Here is a 17,900-nt window from a genome sequence, read left to right as displayed (position 1 = left end):
TTTAGAGGAAATAAAAGTGGAAAACTGGGTTTTACTTAACCAGAGTTTTAAGTAACAGTACAAATAAAATTGAAGCTGCAAGCGGCGATGAACGGGCCCTCGCAGTCCACGCGTCAGGGCATGCTGCCGTCGGGGTGTGCCGCGTAGATGTATTCTGGGCAAGACCCTGTACATGTTTGAGCAATTTGGAGTAGCCAACAAATTGTATGTGGAAGTTATAATGAGTTGATGGTTTAATGGCAAAGCATCAAAATGGACCGCGCCACCAGGTGTGACGTAGGTGGAAGCTTTTGATAAGTTTTGTCCACAGATGCTACTTGCAAAGTTTGTTGCAAATGGGTGAAATGCCTAGGAGGGGTTCGAAAAACTAAGTTTATAATTTTTTCACAGAGCCTTAGTGGCTCATGGGGAAGTGGTCACCTGAGTTTCATGTCATTCAGACAGACCAATGTGGAGATATCCAACACTTTGTGTTTTGAGCAAAATGTACAAGAAGTTGTTATTTAATAACTTCAGTATTGTTTAGAATATCAAAATTCATTTAATAACTTTTTGTCAGGAGGATCGACAGATGCTGTGTGCAAAGTTTGGTGCAAATCGGTGAAATCGCCTGGGAGGAGTTCCAAAAAGTAGGTTTGCGACATTTCGCTAATTTTGCGGAAAAAAACGCTATGTGGAAATGGGCGTGGCCTATACGATGAGATTCAGCACAATTCAGTGAACACGTGGATATAAGGTTTTTGAATGTGCGACAAAGTATGTGTTATAAGCCAAAACGCACTTCCCTTGATTACAGCGCCACCTAGTGGTGGAAAGTGAGGACAACAATACATTCTGAAATTTTTCGGCAGGTGTGACATATATTCCAAGTTTGATGAGTTTTGGGGGATGATTGATGTGGATCTGCCTCCTGCAAATGCAGAATTCTACCCACTGCGACTTTTCATTTCAAACATGTAATCTTGACATTGCAGCGTATAACAATTAAAGCATCATTATGTAGAAATTGGTGGGGGGTTTTTTGTTACTTGGTGCTCGCCAGATCAACTGTAACAGTTTGTTGTGCGTTGAAAAGGCTTGAAGTAATCGCGTGTGACGCTGTGATCCTGAGGTTACATAGTGCAGAAATAAGTGATGGCTGAGACAGCGACGCCACTGAACCCATTACAAGACGCTGTACCATCAACATGATTTTAAAGCTGTTGGATAAAGAAGTTTCATAATGTTGCTTTGAACTATTTATAAAAATAGACAATAAAGGATTGCTAAGATATGCAGCAGCGGGTCAATATGAGGAAACTGTTTTCTTTAGAACGGATTTTTACAAGGCAGAGTTTTATCAAAGGTCAATACGTACCCTTTTGTATATTTGTCCTTAGATGCTAATTGTGTAATCAGTAAACAGGAGCCAAACTTTAACATCAGAGTGACGACTTCAAACAGAGCTTGGATTCACTCATGTCTCACGGCTGTCACACACAATCACTTGTAAAGATGTTATCGGGGAGAAGTTTCATTCTAATTACTTTCACTAGAACTTCACAATACACAAAAGGTCAAAGAGATGAAAATCCTCTGGTGACATTTATTTCTATGCAAAAATTCATCAAAGATGCAAACGTGCAAAAGAGGAAGTTTCTTCACAAGAACAGCTGCAAAGTCCGAAAAGTGAAACAGAAACTGTCGAGGTCCAATTGAGGCTGGATGGATGACTAGTCATCCAAATCATTTTCAATCTGCTCAGTACAAACTTATAAATCATGTTTGCAAAGAACCCGGATCCATTTTAAAGTTGTCTATATATATATATAAAGGTTTAGATATGCTGACTTCAATAGCTGCAAAAAATATTTTTATGAAAAAGAAAAACTTTTGTAATTTGTCTGGCCTACTTTGTGTTTCTTAAACCTTTGTTGCACGCTGACAAACATAAATTCTCCACAGAATTCACCTACACCCGAGCAGACTTACCACTTTAACATTTTTCCTAATTGTGACAGCTGCAAACTGAGATGGGAAACGTTCTACATATGACCTGGTCAAAGCTAGTGTTACCATTTAAAGGATGAGTTCACACAAAAATGAAAATTCATTCAGCCATTATTTAAGTCAGGTGAAGTTTCCAAGTTTTTTCGAGCGTCACAGCAAAACAGTGTTGCAGAATTCTCTTAAACAGCTGAAGTAGATGGGGTGAAAAAAGTCTCCAGGAGCCCTGAGATCCCAAACTGATTTGAAAGGACATTATTTACACCCTCGATGAGCGGTTCAGTTTGTGCACCCACGTCCCACAGGATGCCCTCCAACACAGATTTCAGCTTTTAAAGGGTGTAAATAGCATTTTTCTCAAATCAATATTGGACCTCGGGGCTTCAAGAGACTTTGATTACACTGGAAGAGCTGGAGTCATTTTATGTGCTTATTATTATGCTTAAATGTTTTTTGTCCTCATCCACAATATTCTTCAGAGTTTCTGTTTTAAATGTAAATCTATAAGAACATCTCATTTCTTTAAAGTAAGTTTGTTTATTTGACTGGTGAAGAAGTTGTTTATAAAATCCTGAAATAAAACTTTGTCCTTGCCTTGTTATTTCATTTTCATTTCTTTTAAACAAATCCAAGCGTAAAGACATTTCATATTCTGAGAGACTTTGCCCTCCAGGCGCCTGTGTTTTACATGTTACTGGAGGGTTTTTACGCTACTCAGAAATGAAACCTGAACCTGCAGGTACATTTTGTCAAACCGGTCAGGAAATTAACCAGCAAATTCTAAACAAAGCATGTATGACACTACAAACTTCACAGTAATCCGAGAAGAAGCCGAAAATTTGACTACACTTCTGTGAAAGACCGCAGTCCGTTCATCAGTATGTATTCATTTAAATATGTTTCAAAGTTCCTGGCATGACACCCAATATTCTTCACGTGATCATGATATGTTTATTTACATGTATCAAAAAACACACTGCATTCACTTTCAATGTTTTACTTTATTTTTTTTATAAAACGGCTCCAAAATCATAAAATACAAATTCTTTTCCTTTTTTTTCCCCAGATGAAAATTACACATTATGACATGATTACAACTGTTTTCTGAGCTGAGCTGTACAGGCAACAGAGACCTTCATAAAGACTGTACACAATGCAAAAGTTAATGCAAGTAGGTACAAAATACGACATTAACTGAACTGGCGGTGACGGTCGGTCGGTCGGACCTCTCCTGTGTCAGCGTCGTCACAGCCCCATCACAGAGGGAAACACTGCAGCACCTGCTGAAGGAAGAAGAGTGCTTTCAATCAACTCCTTCTGTTCTTCATGACGCGTTCACATCTAAACTTGTCACTTCATTAACATGTATCGTTCACAGCAATGTCGTACTTTTTGGGCTACCTTGACCATCTCCTGTTTCTGATTCAGGGACTTTCCAGTCCATCTGGCGGCCTTTTTCGTAGAGTCCCTTCAGGACCTTCCGCACTTCGTCCGTCCCTCCTCCACGACTCAGCTCCAGGAACTTCCTGTACAGCTGTAGAGCAGTACGGGCGTCCTCTATGCTGTCGTGGGTTTCCCCCTGGATGCTGAGGTCTGCAAGATGCACAATGAAAAGGACAATCAGGAATGACGGGTCATATCGATTTCCGCAGTACTATTTTGCATCAGTAGGTAAAACAATGAAGTTGTGGGCTTTCAACAATGAGCTCAAAGATGTTTCAGTGCTCCACAGGTTCAGATCTCCAGTGGGGTGATTACTATCTGCGCAAGCGACCCCTTGTCGCATTAAATGTAGTCATGTGATCCATTACCTAGAAAGTACCAGGCAAGGAACCTCAAAGAGATCATCCTCTTTCGGGGTAAATGAAACAGGTAGACAGTGTCGATGACTTGGTCTTTCAGAACCTACAAACCAACAAGACACAGAGTTAATTCACCACTGCTTGAAGAAAAGATGTTTCTTTAACATGCACAACTCCCTCGACTGTAAACTGATAATATCCATCAAATGTGACTGTAACATACCAATAAATTGATAACCCGGAAGTCCTTCTGTAAACCGTGACCAACAAAACGAACTCCCGTGTCGATGAGGAAGCGCAGCTTCAAGTAAGTGGACTTCAGTGTGGTCAAATGCTTTGAAGAAATCTTTGCGTCCAGGTCTCCTGGTTTGATGCCGGAATATTGAGTCAGATAGTCGACGACCTGGAAGAACACATGAGCAGGGGTTTGATTTCAAGGTTAATATTTGACTTTGCAACTTAGATCTGAACAAACGAATTAAGTCAGAAAAAAGTACTAAAAGCAAACAAACAAGGGACAAAGTAATCTATATGTGATCGGAGCACAGTCAGAGAAGGTGAGGAAATGTTCCTGTGATGTTTAGTGATGGTGCATCACGTAGCATTGAAACTGAAAATAAAATTCACATCATGATAGAGGAAGTGAAAAAATATAGTTTAGTCACATGTTTACTGTTTTATCTGTTCAGCCATTTTGGTGTTTCGCACTCTGCAGTGTCTCACCTGCTCCTGAGTAGAGATGTAGTCATCGATGAAGGGAACCCCCTCGTTGGGCCCCTGACCCCTCACACAGGTGATCCTGGCAACGGACATCTGACTGGGCTTGATGGTCGACTTGGTGCCGTCACTGCGAAGCTCTGCCTCTTCCTGCAAACACAGAGAGTCGTGGATTGATTCAGAGTCTACTGTCACAACAAGATGACTTTACGACTCAGGGTGTCCTTTAGTGCATGTAAACACACTGTGTGACAGAGTGAGGTCAGCAAACAGCGGTTTTATACTCCTGACTCACCTGGTTGAGCGTCACAAACTCGGCGTCCAGCCCCACCAAGTCACCAGCCTGCGGCATCTCACTGACCATGAGAGGGATGAAGGTAGCATGACTCTTCCTCTGCTTCCGAGCCAACGAAGCCTCCGTCAGCAGCACACTGGCATCGATGGGATTTTTAACTGAGGCAAACAGCAAAACATGAGCAGGTAATTCGATGCACTTAACCTTCAAGTAATAATCTCCAGGTTAAAAGTCTGGAACTCACTGCGGAGGTCGTATTTGGTGTGGTAGTTCCTCTTGGAGTAATACAGGATGGCCGGCACTTTCCAGCTCAAATCGAACTGAGCAGATTCAGGCTTTGACAGAGAAGACAACACAAGTATGTTTACTAAACTGCAAGACATCATATTTCAATAGCATTCATTTACTACGGTCAAATATATTCACCTTGTCGATTGGCTCGATTAAGAAGTCATTGAACAGGTACCACTGCTGGTGTGTGACGCCCTGAAACAAACATCCTTAAAAATGTCAGTTTTCAAACACAGAGCAGACTTCCTTTTAACATTCACTTTGCAGAAGTCATTTTTCTCAGTTTCACTCACCTCTTTTCTTTGATGGTACGTCTCTCCCACTTTGATGTGCGCAACCAAGTTTCCACCTGTGCGAGCGTCCAGGACGTGAGACACCGTGACCACCAGGTCATAAAGAGCGGCGCCCTCCTCCTCCTCAGCAGCGCTCAACTGATCAAGAGATGTTGTAAGGAATCGTTAGCAAAACACAGTTAGGCACGCAGACAGGAAGCTAAAAATAAAGCATCAAAATCACTGTTTTAATCCAGAAATCAGTAGGAAATCTTTCTCCCTCACCTCCTCTCCTTCAGGCCAGCTGCTGATCTCCAGCCCCTGACTTTTGCTGATGGACATCTTCAGAGTGAGAGGGATCCAGACGTGTCGCAGATCCTCCGCCTTCGTGTCAAAGGTGAAGCCCTCCATATTGCACGCATCCTCCCCACTACAAGGATGTACAGCGAGGTCAACACATTGTGAGACACGTTCAGCTGATGTGATTAGTAATCAGTCAGTTAGTTGAAAGGCAGATAAATTGATTCTGGATGCACAAATATGTCGATACTACGTTGTTATCTGTCTTGGATTTCAGATATCCTTATACATCATGATGTGGTTTAAGTGTCGTTTTTTCCTGGTTTTGATTTTATCTTCATTACAGATGATTATTTAGCAAAAATATTATGTTAATATTTTGTGGAAGTCAACAGTCATCCCTAAAAAACTGTTGCACTATACAGAAAATATTAAGGTATTTTGTAAAAAAAAAAAAAAAACTATTTAATACTTTATTTTGTATCCCAGTCATTTATTAAGCGCTTTTTAAAACATCAAGATTTTGTGCATTGCGATTTTTATTACCCTAACGATAAAGGGTAACAAAAGTTCAGGTGCTGTGACTGACGATGAAGCTGATTTAATATCCCACAGCTCTAATAAGATTTGACGTGTGAAAACTCTTAGGCCTTTTCCTTCCACAGTTGCAAAATATGTATTACAAATTGCAGTTGTGTTGGTTTCTTTATAATCTGTAAAAACATCCACACCACCACAGATGTTTGGCTCTCTTGTCTTGACTGCGTGGATTTACCCCAATGCAGCAGTTTGATGTCATAAGTGCTGTTCTATTTTCTATTCTTCTTCTTCTTCCTTTTCTTCTTCTTCTTCGTCGTCTTCTTTTTATTCTTCTTCTCCTTCTCCTTCTCCTTTTGCTTCCTCTTCTCATCTTTGTGCTCTCTCTTCTCCTTCTTCCCGTGCTTGTCCCACAGCGTGTCAGTAGTAGTTACACTTCCTCTCGGTCACTGACCGTCAGCTCTTGTTGTTGTAATATTGTTATTCAAAAACAGCATACGTCACACAGAGGCCGCTTGGAGAGCACAGGGAAAACAAGTGGTTGAGAAGCTGTACATTAAAATGGAATTCAGTTTTTTTCCAATGCGTTTACAGAAAATGGTGGGAACTAACGATCTGGCTGTGTCACTACTCAGTGATATTGCTCAACTGTAAAGATTTGCTGCCCTTCACTGTTTTCATTTTTGGACTGTTGTTTGGGAAACGCAAGCAACTTGAAGATGTCTTGGAAATAATAATGGGCATTTTTTGGGGGTTTTCAGATCACACAAAAGAAATAATTGACAATTGATTTGATATGACTTACTCCAAGCACCACTCTGTGGGCATGGGTGGAGGGGGCTCTTTAGGTTTTGCAGGTTCATTCGCCTCCTTTTGCATGGCCTTGTTGAAGGCGTACTGTGGAGAAAACACAGGAGATAATTACATTATTTATATAACTAACAACCTGCAAGTCCTTAATTCATTTTCAAAATGTCATCTTGCCAGGATGGAAATCAAAAGGTTTTTACCTCTGCTTGAACCTTCCAGAATTCAGCCTCTTTAGCACTGTTCACCTCACAGTTGATGACCAAAACGTCTGGCAGACATCGAATGTTGCGTGTCTGAACCTAAAGAGGTACAAAGATAATTTCACCATGCAGAAACGGGGCTAAAAATCTACTGTGTGTTCATACGAGCTGCTGATATGTCTGAAGGGGAGCTGGAACTCACTGTGGGTTGATACTTCTCGCAGTTTTCACACCACGCCTGAGTGCTCTGCTCCAGACAGATGCTCTTCTTCAAGATCTCAGCAAAGTCATATTCCTTTATTGTTTTCTCTGATGAGTCAAAGTGAAATGAATAAAATGTCAGCTTTATACTGCCTCAGGTTATCTGTGCCCTTTAGAGCCAGGCTTTAGGTACAACATATGGGGCTTTTCCACTGGCACTTTTGGAAAGGTTAGCCAAACCATGTTGTGTTGATTTGCTATTCCTCCCCAAACAATTTCGTGTTGTGATCGCGAGAAGCATGTGTGCAGGAGACGAGAAAGACATTCTAAAATAATTTTGTAGCTTCTAAGTTAATCTCTGTGACCTGACATTAAAGTCCTTCTTCTTTCAGGCATCTGCTTTATCTCAGTGTTTCATAATGATCGCTTTTATCTGTTTCAGGAGTCGTGTTCAGTTACTGCAGGTGAAAACCCAACATTTCCTGGTTTTGCTGCTTCATAATAAAAGCTTTCATATTAATAAATAATGAGTAATGTATAGCCAATGTGTGCATTACAGACCTTCAGGCATGTAGCCCAGTTGTAATAGAAATGAGAATCCCTGCACTGGGGTGATGTGCTGAGTCAAACCAAGTCAAGCAAAATTGAATCGAAAAACCCCAACAGCTACACACAGACTATCCATGCACAGCAAAGTGAAGGAGTATTGTGAACTCACCTTGAGAGTTCTGTTCAGGATAATGCATGGTGAAGAGCAACGTGAGGGAGGAGCGGACCGTCTCTTTACCACAGCGACACAGGCTGCTGTTCTCCACTTCACATCCAAAGAGTTTACCGATTGCAGACTCGCCAGAGGAACCCAGAGAACTGTCATCACGGACACAACAAAAACAAATGAGTGATGACACCTTCGCTGAACATGTTTCTGCAAAAACTTTGGGCCTAGTGAACTCCATACTCAGTCCCGGGGATGTCACAAAGCTTTGTTCAGAAAAAACATTTGCTACTACACTGATATCTGTCTCTGTTGGCTCTGACCTGCTGCTGGCTCCCCTGTAGGCCTGCGGGCCCTCCTGCTCCTGTGTCTCCTGGTGCAGCTGGGTGAGGATGAAGCGGTTCCAGCTTTGGATTAAGCGACCGAGTCTGGCTTTCCCTGTTTGCTCGTCAGAGTCTGCGAGGATCAGACCCAGCGCTGAAGCTTCTGGGATGGTACGAAACGCTCGGAGGAAGTTACTGGCCTTGAGGAGACGAGATAGGAGGAGTAGGATCAGGATTGGTCAGACTGTGGCAGGGATCCGTATACTTCATTTAGAGAAACAAATAAAAAACAGCTACCTGACATGGATCTCCTCGTGACAAATCCAACATGTGGAAGAGAAAGCCGAGCTCACAGGCCAAACAAAACTCCTTCTGGCACAAATGATTCTGCACTAGACACCGGATTGGCTCCAAGAAATATAATACCTATGACCAGATATGGGAGAAACATCAATAATTATCTAATCAAAAACTAATAAAAAAAAAAGGCTTGAGAGTTTCTTACCTGGATCATGCAGTTACAGTAGGCATTGGGAATGTGAGGCTCCAGACCAGCGAACAAAGTCCTGTTGTAATGTTTAAAGTCAAAGTCCTCCAGTCCGAGTTTTGAGTATTTAATTGTGACCTGATAGAAAACAAAGATCAAACAAACTTTAGAAATCAAAACTTACAAACAAATTATTCTGAGATAAAAATCAACCATTCTTTTATATGAAAAGCATGATGCAATATTATAAGTCGGACCTTTCTGTACTTTTTGGGCACCATGTAGAGATGTGGCTCTTCATCACGCCCGATCGGTGATTCAGGGACCTGGTTGTAATTATCATAATCGAGCTCCACGTCTTTAATTTTGTAAGGAACCTGAAGCCAACACAGAAAATACATTTCAGATTGTTGAGATCTGTGAACGAATGTGACACAGTAACATCAGATCTGAAGTGAATGTTTTTTGACATGCCTGGTTCCGAGGGCGGGTCCGAGGGTTTGCTGCATAACCAATAAACCCAACGGTTTTCATTGTGCGCAGGATTTCTGGATCAGCAGGAGGAGCTCGTCTGTTGGAAAGAACACGTTAATAACACATAACACGAGCCAAATGTTGTGATTCACCAAGTTGTCCGTTCATCATTTATTCCAAGTTTAAATCAATCAGACTCAGACTCTTTTCTGGGCTTTACAAAACAATAGCGCAAAAAAACTAATATGAATATCAATACATTGTTTTAATACTTATTATTTGCTGTATTGATACACCACTAACAGCTGCACTTTCTCGCTGTCTCTTCTCTCAAACAAACACATTATTTTTAAAGACCAGTGAAAGGGCCAATAAGGGTCAGTTAAGCAATAATAATTTTAGTTAAAAAACAGTTCAAATTGAATGATGACAATTTCATTATAATTCACACAAGGCTTAGAGTATGTCAGTTTAAAATACACAATTATTAATGTGTAAAAGGTTAAAAACGTTTCTATGCTCTAAATTCTATGATGTGATGTCATCGTATAGTGGTAACTATGGTAACTGACTTTGTGTACCTTAAGTTTCGTTTTTTAGAGTCAGAACATGGTGGAAGCAACACAGTCTTTTGACCGTGCGTCAGACCTTGTAATTTTCTTTGTTGCCTTTTCTTTTTTATAAACACTTGAAAAGAGAAAGGAAGTTGTCATGTCTCTGTTTTTTCGACTGACTCTAGAAGTGGTGCAGCAAAGATAGAAGAGCTAACGGAGTGCCATTACAGCCGGGTCTAAAGAGAATAAAATAAATGTTTCAGAAAATGTTTTATGTTTACTACAGTCAGTCTGCTGTTTTCTCCTACTAGCCATGAAAAGTTGTACGTCATTGTCATGTTACAGCCTTCTTATATCCATCTTCAATAAAAAATCTGAAATGTTGTGTCCTGAATGTCATTTTTTCTCAATATTGATATTTTGCGAGGTACTGTATGAAAGTTATAAATTCCAGTAACGTGACAAATCTAAAGGGGGAGGTAGTGCACAATATGCAGTTTAATACAACAGACAGGGTCCCTTATACTTACAGGTGTTTCATAATGTTTAGTTCACACCATTTAATCAATGTGGGTTGACTGGAACTGGATATTAGTAAAAACACTAGATGCACCAAAATTCAACAGCACCACAAACCACAGCCTCCAAAATGGCCAAAACCTTGAACCTACTTTTCTCTTAAACAGATCCACCAACACATCAAATCTGGACAACGAACATCTAACGTAAAAATCATATTTCAAGTCATATCTGATACCCTTTGACTGCTAATGTAAAATGTGATGGCTGCTCAAACATTAGTCACACACAACACTGACATCACTTCAGGAGAGTTTAACAACCGTGACAGAAAAGAGAAATTAATAACTTCCACACTGTGACTGAGATGAGATCATCAGGTCAAATCATTCATGTCAGTTGTGTATCATGGTTTCATTATGCAAATTTCTAGTGTAGCTAGAGTTCAAATGAAGCTGGTGATATTCCATAATTCTGCTATTGTCAACAAATCCCATGGAGACCAAAACCACAAATGTTTTAGTCCGTCCCGCAATAATTTCCAACTTCCCTCCCTTGTCTGTGTCACTCATGCGTTCCTTCTGAAGAATTCTTTAAAAATACAAAAACTCATAGATTAATTTCTAACCAGGGTTTTCAAATATTACTCAAACAGGAGTAATAAGTGGCTTTTCTTGGGAACTATTTACAGCAGAGGATTCGGTGCACTGCTGAGTATTTGCAGTGCTGAACGGCACATCTGCAGTGCATCTAAATAAAGTGCAACAGTGTGGATAACTTGTGTGCAATTAATAGTTTGTGGACAATAATGCAGCTCTATGGCACAGAGGAAAAAAACACCATCATCACAGAGATTGTGATGCCCACTAGTACTTACAGGTGTTTTATAATCTTTAGCTCACACCGTTTAATTAATGAGGGTTAACTAGAAGTGGATATTAGAAAAACCTCTTGATGCAACAAAATTCAACAGCACCACACACCACAGCCTTCAAAATGACACATCAAATCTGGACAACGAACATCTAACGTAAAAATCATATTTCAAGTCATATCTGATACCCTTTGACTGCTAATGTAAAATGTGATGGCTGCTCAAACATTAGTCACACACAACACTGACATCACTTCAGGAGAGTTTAACAACCGTGACAGAAAAGAGAAATTAATAACTTCCACACTGTGACTCAGATGAGATCATCAGGTCAAATCATCCATGTCAGTTGTATATCATGGTTTCATTATGCAAATTCGTAGTTTAGCTAGAGTTCAAAGATGAAGCTGGTGATATTCCATAATTCTGCTATTGTCAACAAATCCCATGGAAGAGAACAAAACCACAAATGTTTTAGTCCGTCCCGCAATAATTTCCAACTTCCCTCCCTTGTCTGTGTCACTCATGTGTTCCTACTGAAGAATTCTTTAAAAACACAAAAACTCATAGATTAATTTCTAACCAGGGTTTTCAAATATTACTCAAACAGGAGTAATAAGTGGCTTTTCTTGGGAACTATTTACAGCAGAGGATTCGGTGCACTGCTGAGTATTTGCAGTGCTGAACGGCACATCTGCAGTGCATCTAAATAAGATGAGATCATCAGGTCAAAACATTCATGTCAGTTGTATATCGTGGTTTCATTGTGCAAATTCGTAGCGTAGCTAGAGTTCAACGATGAAGCTGGTGACATTCCATAATTCTGCTATTGTCAACAAATCCCATGGCAGAGACCAAAACCACAAATGTATTAGTCCCTCAGTAATTTCCAACTTCCCTGTGTTCCCTTCCCAAAATGTGTTGGGAAGGAAACGCTGAATTCATGTAGTGCTGCCATTGCCAGCAATACAGAATCAGTTAAAGGATAAGCTCACCTAAAAATGAATTAACTACTGCGTTACCCATGCTGATGAAAAGTTAGGCAAAGTTTCTCCGCAAATCATTTCTAGAGCTTCAAAGAAAAAGAGCATTCTACTCAACAACTGAAGTGGACAGGGTATTGTTTTACAGCATATGAAAAAAAAAAAATTAAAATGGCTCCATACAGTGGTGTTATTCAAATCTCGAGTTCATAAACTGATTTTAAAAGAGGTCATTGACACCTTAGATGTGAAGCTGACCTTCTGCACCCACTTCAGACTGGAAGTGCGCTTAGCAGCTACAGTGAAGATTTCAGATTAACAAATTGAGAGTACAGGGCTTCCTGAGACTTTGAATCCACCAGACGAGCTACAGAGCCATTTAATGTTTTTGGGTGAGGTTGTTTTCTTCATTATGAAACGAGTCCCCATGTACGTCAGCTGTTTAGGAGAATGCTGCAAAGCTGTTTTGATGTGACATGTGACTACAAAACTTCATCCGACTTTCCATCAGTAGGGTATGGGGATGAGTAGATAATGAACTTGTCCTTCAAGATAAATTGCTTGCAAGTGTTTTACCTGGGGCTGGGTGTAGCCAGGGCAGTGGGCCAGTCTGACAGCAGCTGCTCGGTGCTGGTCAGCGGCATGGGGATAAGTGAGAGAGGCAGCAGGTCGTGATTCCAGTCCAGCTGAGGCAGCGTGTCCACAAGGCAAGGCAGGGCAAAATCTGTCTCCCGGGAGTAGTCGTTAAAGGAAACTTCTGGAGCATCAGACCAAAGGTGCACACATCCCCCAGAGTCCCCGAAGGCCAAGGCTTGTTTGCTGGACGATACGTCAAAACTCATGAGCAACTGGCCAACGGTGTTGACGTGAAAAATGTCCGCAACATTGGCGAGACCAGTGGGCTCACAGAACTGGCACTGACCTGGAGAAAGAAGATGTGGGACTTTATTTCACAGATACATGAGTCAGTATTTAGGAATCAATCTGACTCAAATACTTAACTGACTAGAATTTTTCCACTGTGTGATGTTTAATCATAAATCTTGATGCTAATATGATGAAAAAAAAAACATATAGGACAAAGTGTAAGTCTACAAATACACTATCTACAGAGCTTGCATGAAGGAGACTCTGTTTCCCAGTTGATACCTGTCTGTGAGATGATCGCCAGGCGTGACGTGTAGGTAGGAATGAAGCGCAGGAAGAGCGGGTCCACGTGCACCTGAAGTGGCGTTACAGCTCGCATCATACGGAGGTCATACACCATGAGGAAACGGTCACACGCCAACCCATTCATGCCTCGGCTGGAGAACCCGCATGCAGCCAGAAGGTTCCCGTGAACGTCGAAGTCTGAGAGGCTGCCAGAGAACGCATCAAACTCATGCTCCGTCTTGAAGCTACGCAAGTCACGAAGGGTTATCTGTTTTTCACAGAGGGTGAATGTAAGCATCGTGTAAACCAAAAAAAAAGCATCTTTCACAAACTGATTTAATCAAGTCCTGCTTACCTTGCCAGAAGTGTGCCCACAGAAGAAGAAACGACTGGTTTGGCGCATTATTGCCACTCCAGGTACTTCAACATTGAACTGTCAAGAACACAACACGAAAGTAAATTGTCGATCACTTGCTTTCAAGCATATAATTCTTATATATTATGTCATGTTGTCCTGTGCTGCATGAATAGGCAGCTGTGAATGATGATGTCTCACCTTTTGGGTTTCTTGAACAGTATTCAAGTCCACTTCAACTGCGTAGTTTTGTAATCCGCCCATGAGCAAGGTGTTGTTGTCAGTCATGAGTAGACTATGCATATCAGCTCCTTCATCCATCCTGGAACAATATATATATTAATAATCATAAACTTTAATTAAATGAGAGAATAAATCATTTTACAGTTGCAGATTGTCTCAAAACATCTCAGCACAATCAGCAGTCAAGGTTTTGTGTTACTTACGGAAAATCAAACATAACAAGGCCCCCACGAGTGTGGCATTTGAGGTTACACTTTGAGAGGAACAGGACGCCTGTTTCCAAACTCTGGATGTGTCGGACGTCATCTGTTGCATGCGCTTGGAAAGATGAATGGCGGCCCATTGTGGGTCCAAAGAACGAGGTTACGTGACCCTAGAAGATGAGAATAATTAAAGGAAAATGATGGAATGACATGGAAGTGTTTGTGCATTTGAATCAAACAGGAGACAGGTTTAAAAAACAATCTACACTCCATCATAATCAATGCTCTTCTTACTCTGTGGTTTCCCATCCAGAGCATTTCCTCCTGGAGGTCAAAATGTGTTGCAGTGACTGGAATGCCAACTTCTGAGACTGCACTGTGCAGCTCGGAAAACATCCCCTCCATGAGATGCACTTGCTCGGGGACAGTCACAGCCAGCCCCTCTGGATCAAGCTCCACACCCTGCAGTAAGTTGGGGTTAAGATGGGGGTCCATGGAGGGCTCCAGCCCGGCGTCCATCGTCCCGTGAAGGTTGGGTGGGTACTCACCCATGCCCGGGTCGAGACCGTCAAAGTTCATCATGTGTACAGCTAAATCAACCTGCAGAGGGATGACAACTTCTGTGAACACTAAAGCCACCCTAAATAATAAAAACATGTTATTTTCTTACTTGTACTGATCAACTAAACGCCCCACATCTTCATGTTTACTTTTAATGTTATCTTTGGCTAGGCTAATGCTTGCTAGCCCCGGAAACTAACGGTATGACGCTAGCTACCTGCTAGCAATAGCATTTAAAGTCAAAAGTTTTTGTTGTTAACTATTCATTGCTGAAATCAGCAGAGAAAGCAAAGCTGCCGTTTATTCACTCACAACAGTTGTGTCTCATTGTTGGTAACGTTATTGGTTCGGCTAGTTGCCGTTTACTGTTAGCTCTTGGCTAACGTTAGCTGCGTCGTGAACTCCACAGACAGACATGAAGTCAGTTTCTACACCTACAATATATATTAATACAGAGTTTGTGTCCCTTTGTTATAAAGCTGAAAGGCTTAAAATATCAATGTGAATTTTACACCGACCTATTCTTGTACTGGAGTCCATGCTCACTTCATTCACAACAACAACACTCTTATTTTTGAAAACAGTTCCGGAGCAAACAGGGGTGCGTTCAAGAGCAGCGCCGGAGCTTGTTCAGTATAGATTGAGTCATCCTTCTCTATCAATTCACTGGCGTAGTTTTCCATTCCAGCACATTTAAAAACATTCCCTTTACCTTTTACTCGACTCTTTGACTGTGTAACGTATCTTTTCATGTTATACTTCTATTTATAAAATTAATGTCTTCACCAGGCTGAGCAAGGTGGACCACAGGTTTTACATCCTCAGGGCTCCTGAAGGCACCATGTATCTTTGAGTTTGAGTTATTTTGACGAACTGCAAATTTTGAGAGGTAAATCTAATGGTCAATTAATCGATTATCTGATCGACAGATAATTAATTTACAGTTGTTTTAATAACTGAGGAATATCTTTGGTAATTTTTCAAACAAATATACCAAACATCCTCTTATATTAACTGCCTAGGATGAGGATGAAGGTGGGTTTGCTTTTTTTCTGAAAATAATAATTATTTTAAAAATAATATTAAACTGCATTTCTTTGGGTTTTTGGACTGTTGGTCGGACGAAACAAGATATTTAAAGATGTCACCTTGGGCTTTGGGAAATTTTAATAGTATTGACCAAATATGTGACTCAAGTCTCAAGTCCCAAGTCATTTTTTTTCTTGTGCAAATAAAGTCATAACGTTGTTTCAAAACAAGTCATTAGATCAGGCAGGTCAAATAACGTTTCCCCACCGAAGATAGTGCAGTCCAACCTGCAGTGTCAAATCTTTATAAAGCAGTAGTATCTGTCTTATAGTGACATAATGGCCAATTAATCTAACCTGTTCAAAAAGGACTGTGAATTGAATTTGCATTATGATGAATGATATTCAGTGAAATAAATAAATTAGTATACAAATTATTTTTTTTCACCATCAAAAAAAGACCTCCCATCTTTTTCAAACAGAGGAATGCTGACTGCCAGCCTAGAAACAAAACAAAAAACTAACATGAAGACATAAGATAAACATTATAAGCCATTTGCATCATCATGCCTCAAGTCAAGTCAGGAGTCTTTACCTTCAGAGTCGACTCTTTATTTATTTATTTTCACTAAGAAGCAAGTGAGTCCACATCTCTGGCTCTGATATTTCATAGGCCGATCAATGAATCGAGAAAATAATAATGATATCTTAACTGCGATAACCACGATCCTTCCCTAACCTGAAGTACCTGAGTTGCCATTAGCAGATACTGCAGAAGGTGAAACTGGCTTTTTAAATAACGCAGGACTGAACATAATCTGTGATTTTTCTGTTATAAAGATGCGTCATATAAGCAGCAGGTGAGCCCTATTTCCTCACACACAATTGATATACATTTATTATTTTCTGATTTGAATTAAAGAGGTTACAGCAGCAGGATGTTAGAATTCGTTCCACCTTGAACAAAGTTTTACATAAATATATAAACCAAGACATAAAAGTCTGCTACAAGTTGGTCAATAAACTCTCAGTTTGTCTGATAAGACTGTTTATTGCCGTAAACGAGTCAGTTACAGGCAGACTACCACTATATTAAGAATATAACACATAGAGGGGAAAGATAAAGGAAGTACCACATTATGTTTTCATCTTCTGTCATCGTTTTCTTTCGTTTTCTCTCTGAAAATAACTGAATTCAGTTGAAAGACACAGGTTTTTCTCTGGTAGAGAAGAGGGGCAGATCGTGGACACTGATGGAAAGTTTGTCCGTTCTGTGTTGGAGGATTCAGGTTCATTATCTCCCTGAAATGTAAAGGTTAATCTCACTTCCCCGGCACAGCCATAGATGTGAAACCTGATTTCAACACATTTAGTTTAATTGGTGTATCGGTCGCTTCAGCTATTACTCACTTGTGTGGATAAATCATTTCACATGAAATAATCAAGTGTGTGATTAAAGGAAATTTTACTGAAACGAAGTGTGCTTTTAGTAAACTTCTTTTTAATATAAGAGAGAATGCTTTTAATTGACTTGCTATGTTTGTATCATAATTAACAAAGTTGTACTTAAGTTTACTTGTTTTTTACTATATTATATTCAGTTTATACTTGTACTTCATATTTTGATCATGATAAAATTAAGTATTCTTGCATTATAGAGAAGTTTCTAACCCTGAAGTCTGTATTCATACTTTGTTGTTTTTCCCGGTCATTATTATGTTTTTTTTTTAATATTTTTGCATCCAATCCAATATTTGTTTGAAAAGAAAACAAATACGTTGTTAATCCTGAGTATGTCATGGGCATTTTTATACATGTGGTCCTCTTGCACAAAACATTTGAGTTAACTTCAAATCTATTTCAGATTTTCTTTCTGGTTTAGGTTAATTTTCTGTTCACTGTACAGATTGTAAAGCCCACTGAGGCAATGTGATTGTGATTTTGGGCTATATAAATAAAATTGATTTGATTTGATTTGATTCATGAACAATGTGCAGTGTAAAATAAATACAGTGAAA

At 40.1% G+C, this 17,900-nt stretch overlaps 1 protein-coding gene across 4 annotated transcripts; it reads right to left on the bottom strand.

Annotated features, from left to right (window-relative positions):
- Positions 1-2,967: 2,967 nt before the first annotated feature.
- pan2 (poly(A) specific ribonuclease subunit PAN2) lies at positions 2,968-15,466 on the bottom strand. 4 transcript variants are annotated; one of them, XM_030423982.1, is made up of 26 exons: positions 15,373-15,466; positions 14,588-14,893; positions 14,294-14,463; positions 14,049-14,169; positions 13,848-13,925; positions 13,490-13,760; positions 12,917-13,262; positions 9,411-9,507; positions 9,194-9,313; positions 8,955-9,074; positions 8,747-8,875; positions 8,450-8,649; positions 8,130-8,278; positions 7,413-7,519; positions 7,211-7,309; positions 7,006-7,097; positions 5,649-5,793; positions 5,385-5,522; positions 5,227-5,286; positions 5,045-5,135; positions 4,801-4,958; positions 4,512-4,655; positions 4,012-4,191; positions 3,798-3,891; positions 3,376-3,579; positions 2,968-3,269 (listed from the first exon to the last, which is right to left on the bottom strand). In XM_030423982.1, the coding sequence occupies exons 2-26, from the start codon at positions 14,873-14,875 to the stop codon at positions 3,232-3,234; spliced, it is 3,639 nt and encodes a 1,212-aa protein (XP_030279842.1). In that variant the 5' UTR covers positions 14,876-14,893; positions 15,373-15,466; the 3' UTR covers positions 2,968-3,231. The 4 variants fall into 4 exon arrangements, with proteins under 4 accessions (XP_030279842.1, XP_030279845.1, XP_030279846.1 ...); XM_030423985.1 differs by having other exon boundaries at positions 2,968-3,266; XM_030423986.1 differs by having other exon boundaries at positions 3,388-3,579.
- Between the last annotated feature and the right edge of the window lie 2,434 nt (positions 15,467-17,900).

Source organism: Sparus aurata, chromosome 7 (genome assembly GCF_900880675.1).
Source record: "Sparus aurata chromosome 7, fSpaAur1.1, whole genome shotgun sequence".
NCBI classification, from domain to species: domain Eukaryota; kingdom Metazoa; phylum Chordata; class Actinopteri; order Spariformes; family Sparidae; genus Sparus; species Sparus aurata.
The sequence above is the reverse complement of the archived record's forward strand: the minus strand, read 5'-3'. Positions and strand labels throughout refer to the sequence as shown.

Bases quoted from the DNA above. Each gene is read 5' to 3' on its own strand.
- pan2 (XM_030423982.1), bottom strand. From the start codon at position 14,875: ATGATGAACTTTGACGGTCTCGACCCGGGCATGGGTGAGTACCCACCC. The intron at 8,876-8,954 runs GTAAGAAACTCT...ATCTGGTCATAG, and splicing joins ACTGTAACTGCATGATCCAG to GTATTATATTTCTTGGAGCC. The intron at 4,959-5,044 runs GTGAGTTCCAGA...TGTTTGCCTCAG, and splicing joins CACCAAATACGACCTCCGCA to TTAAAAATCCCATCGATGCC.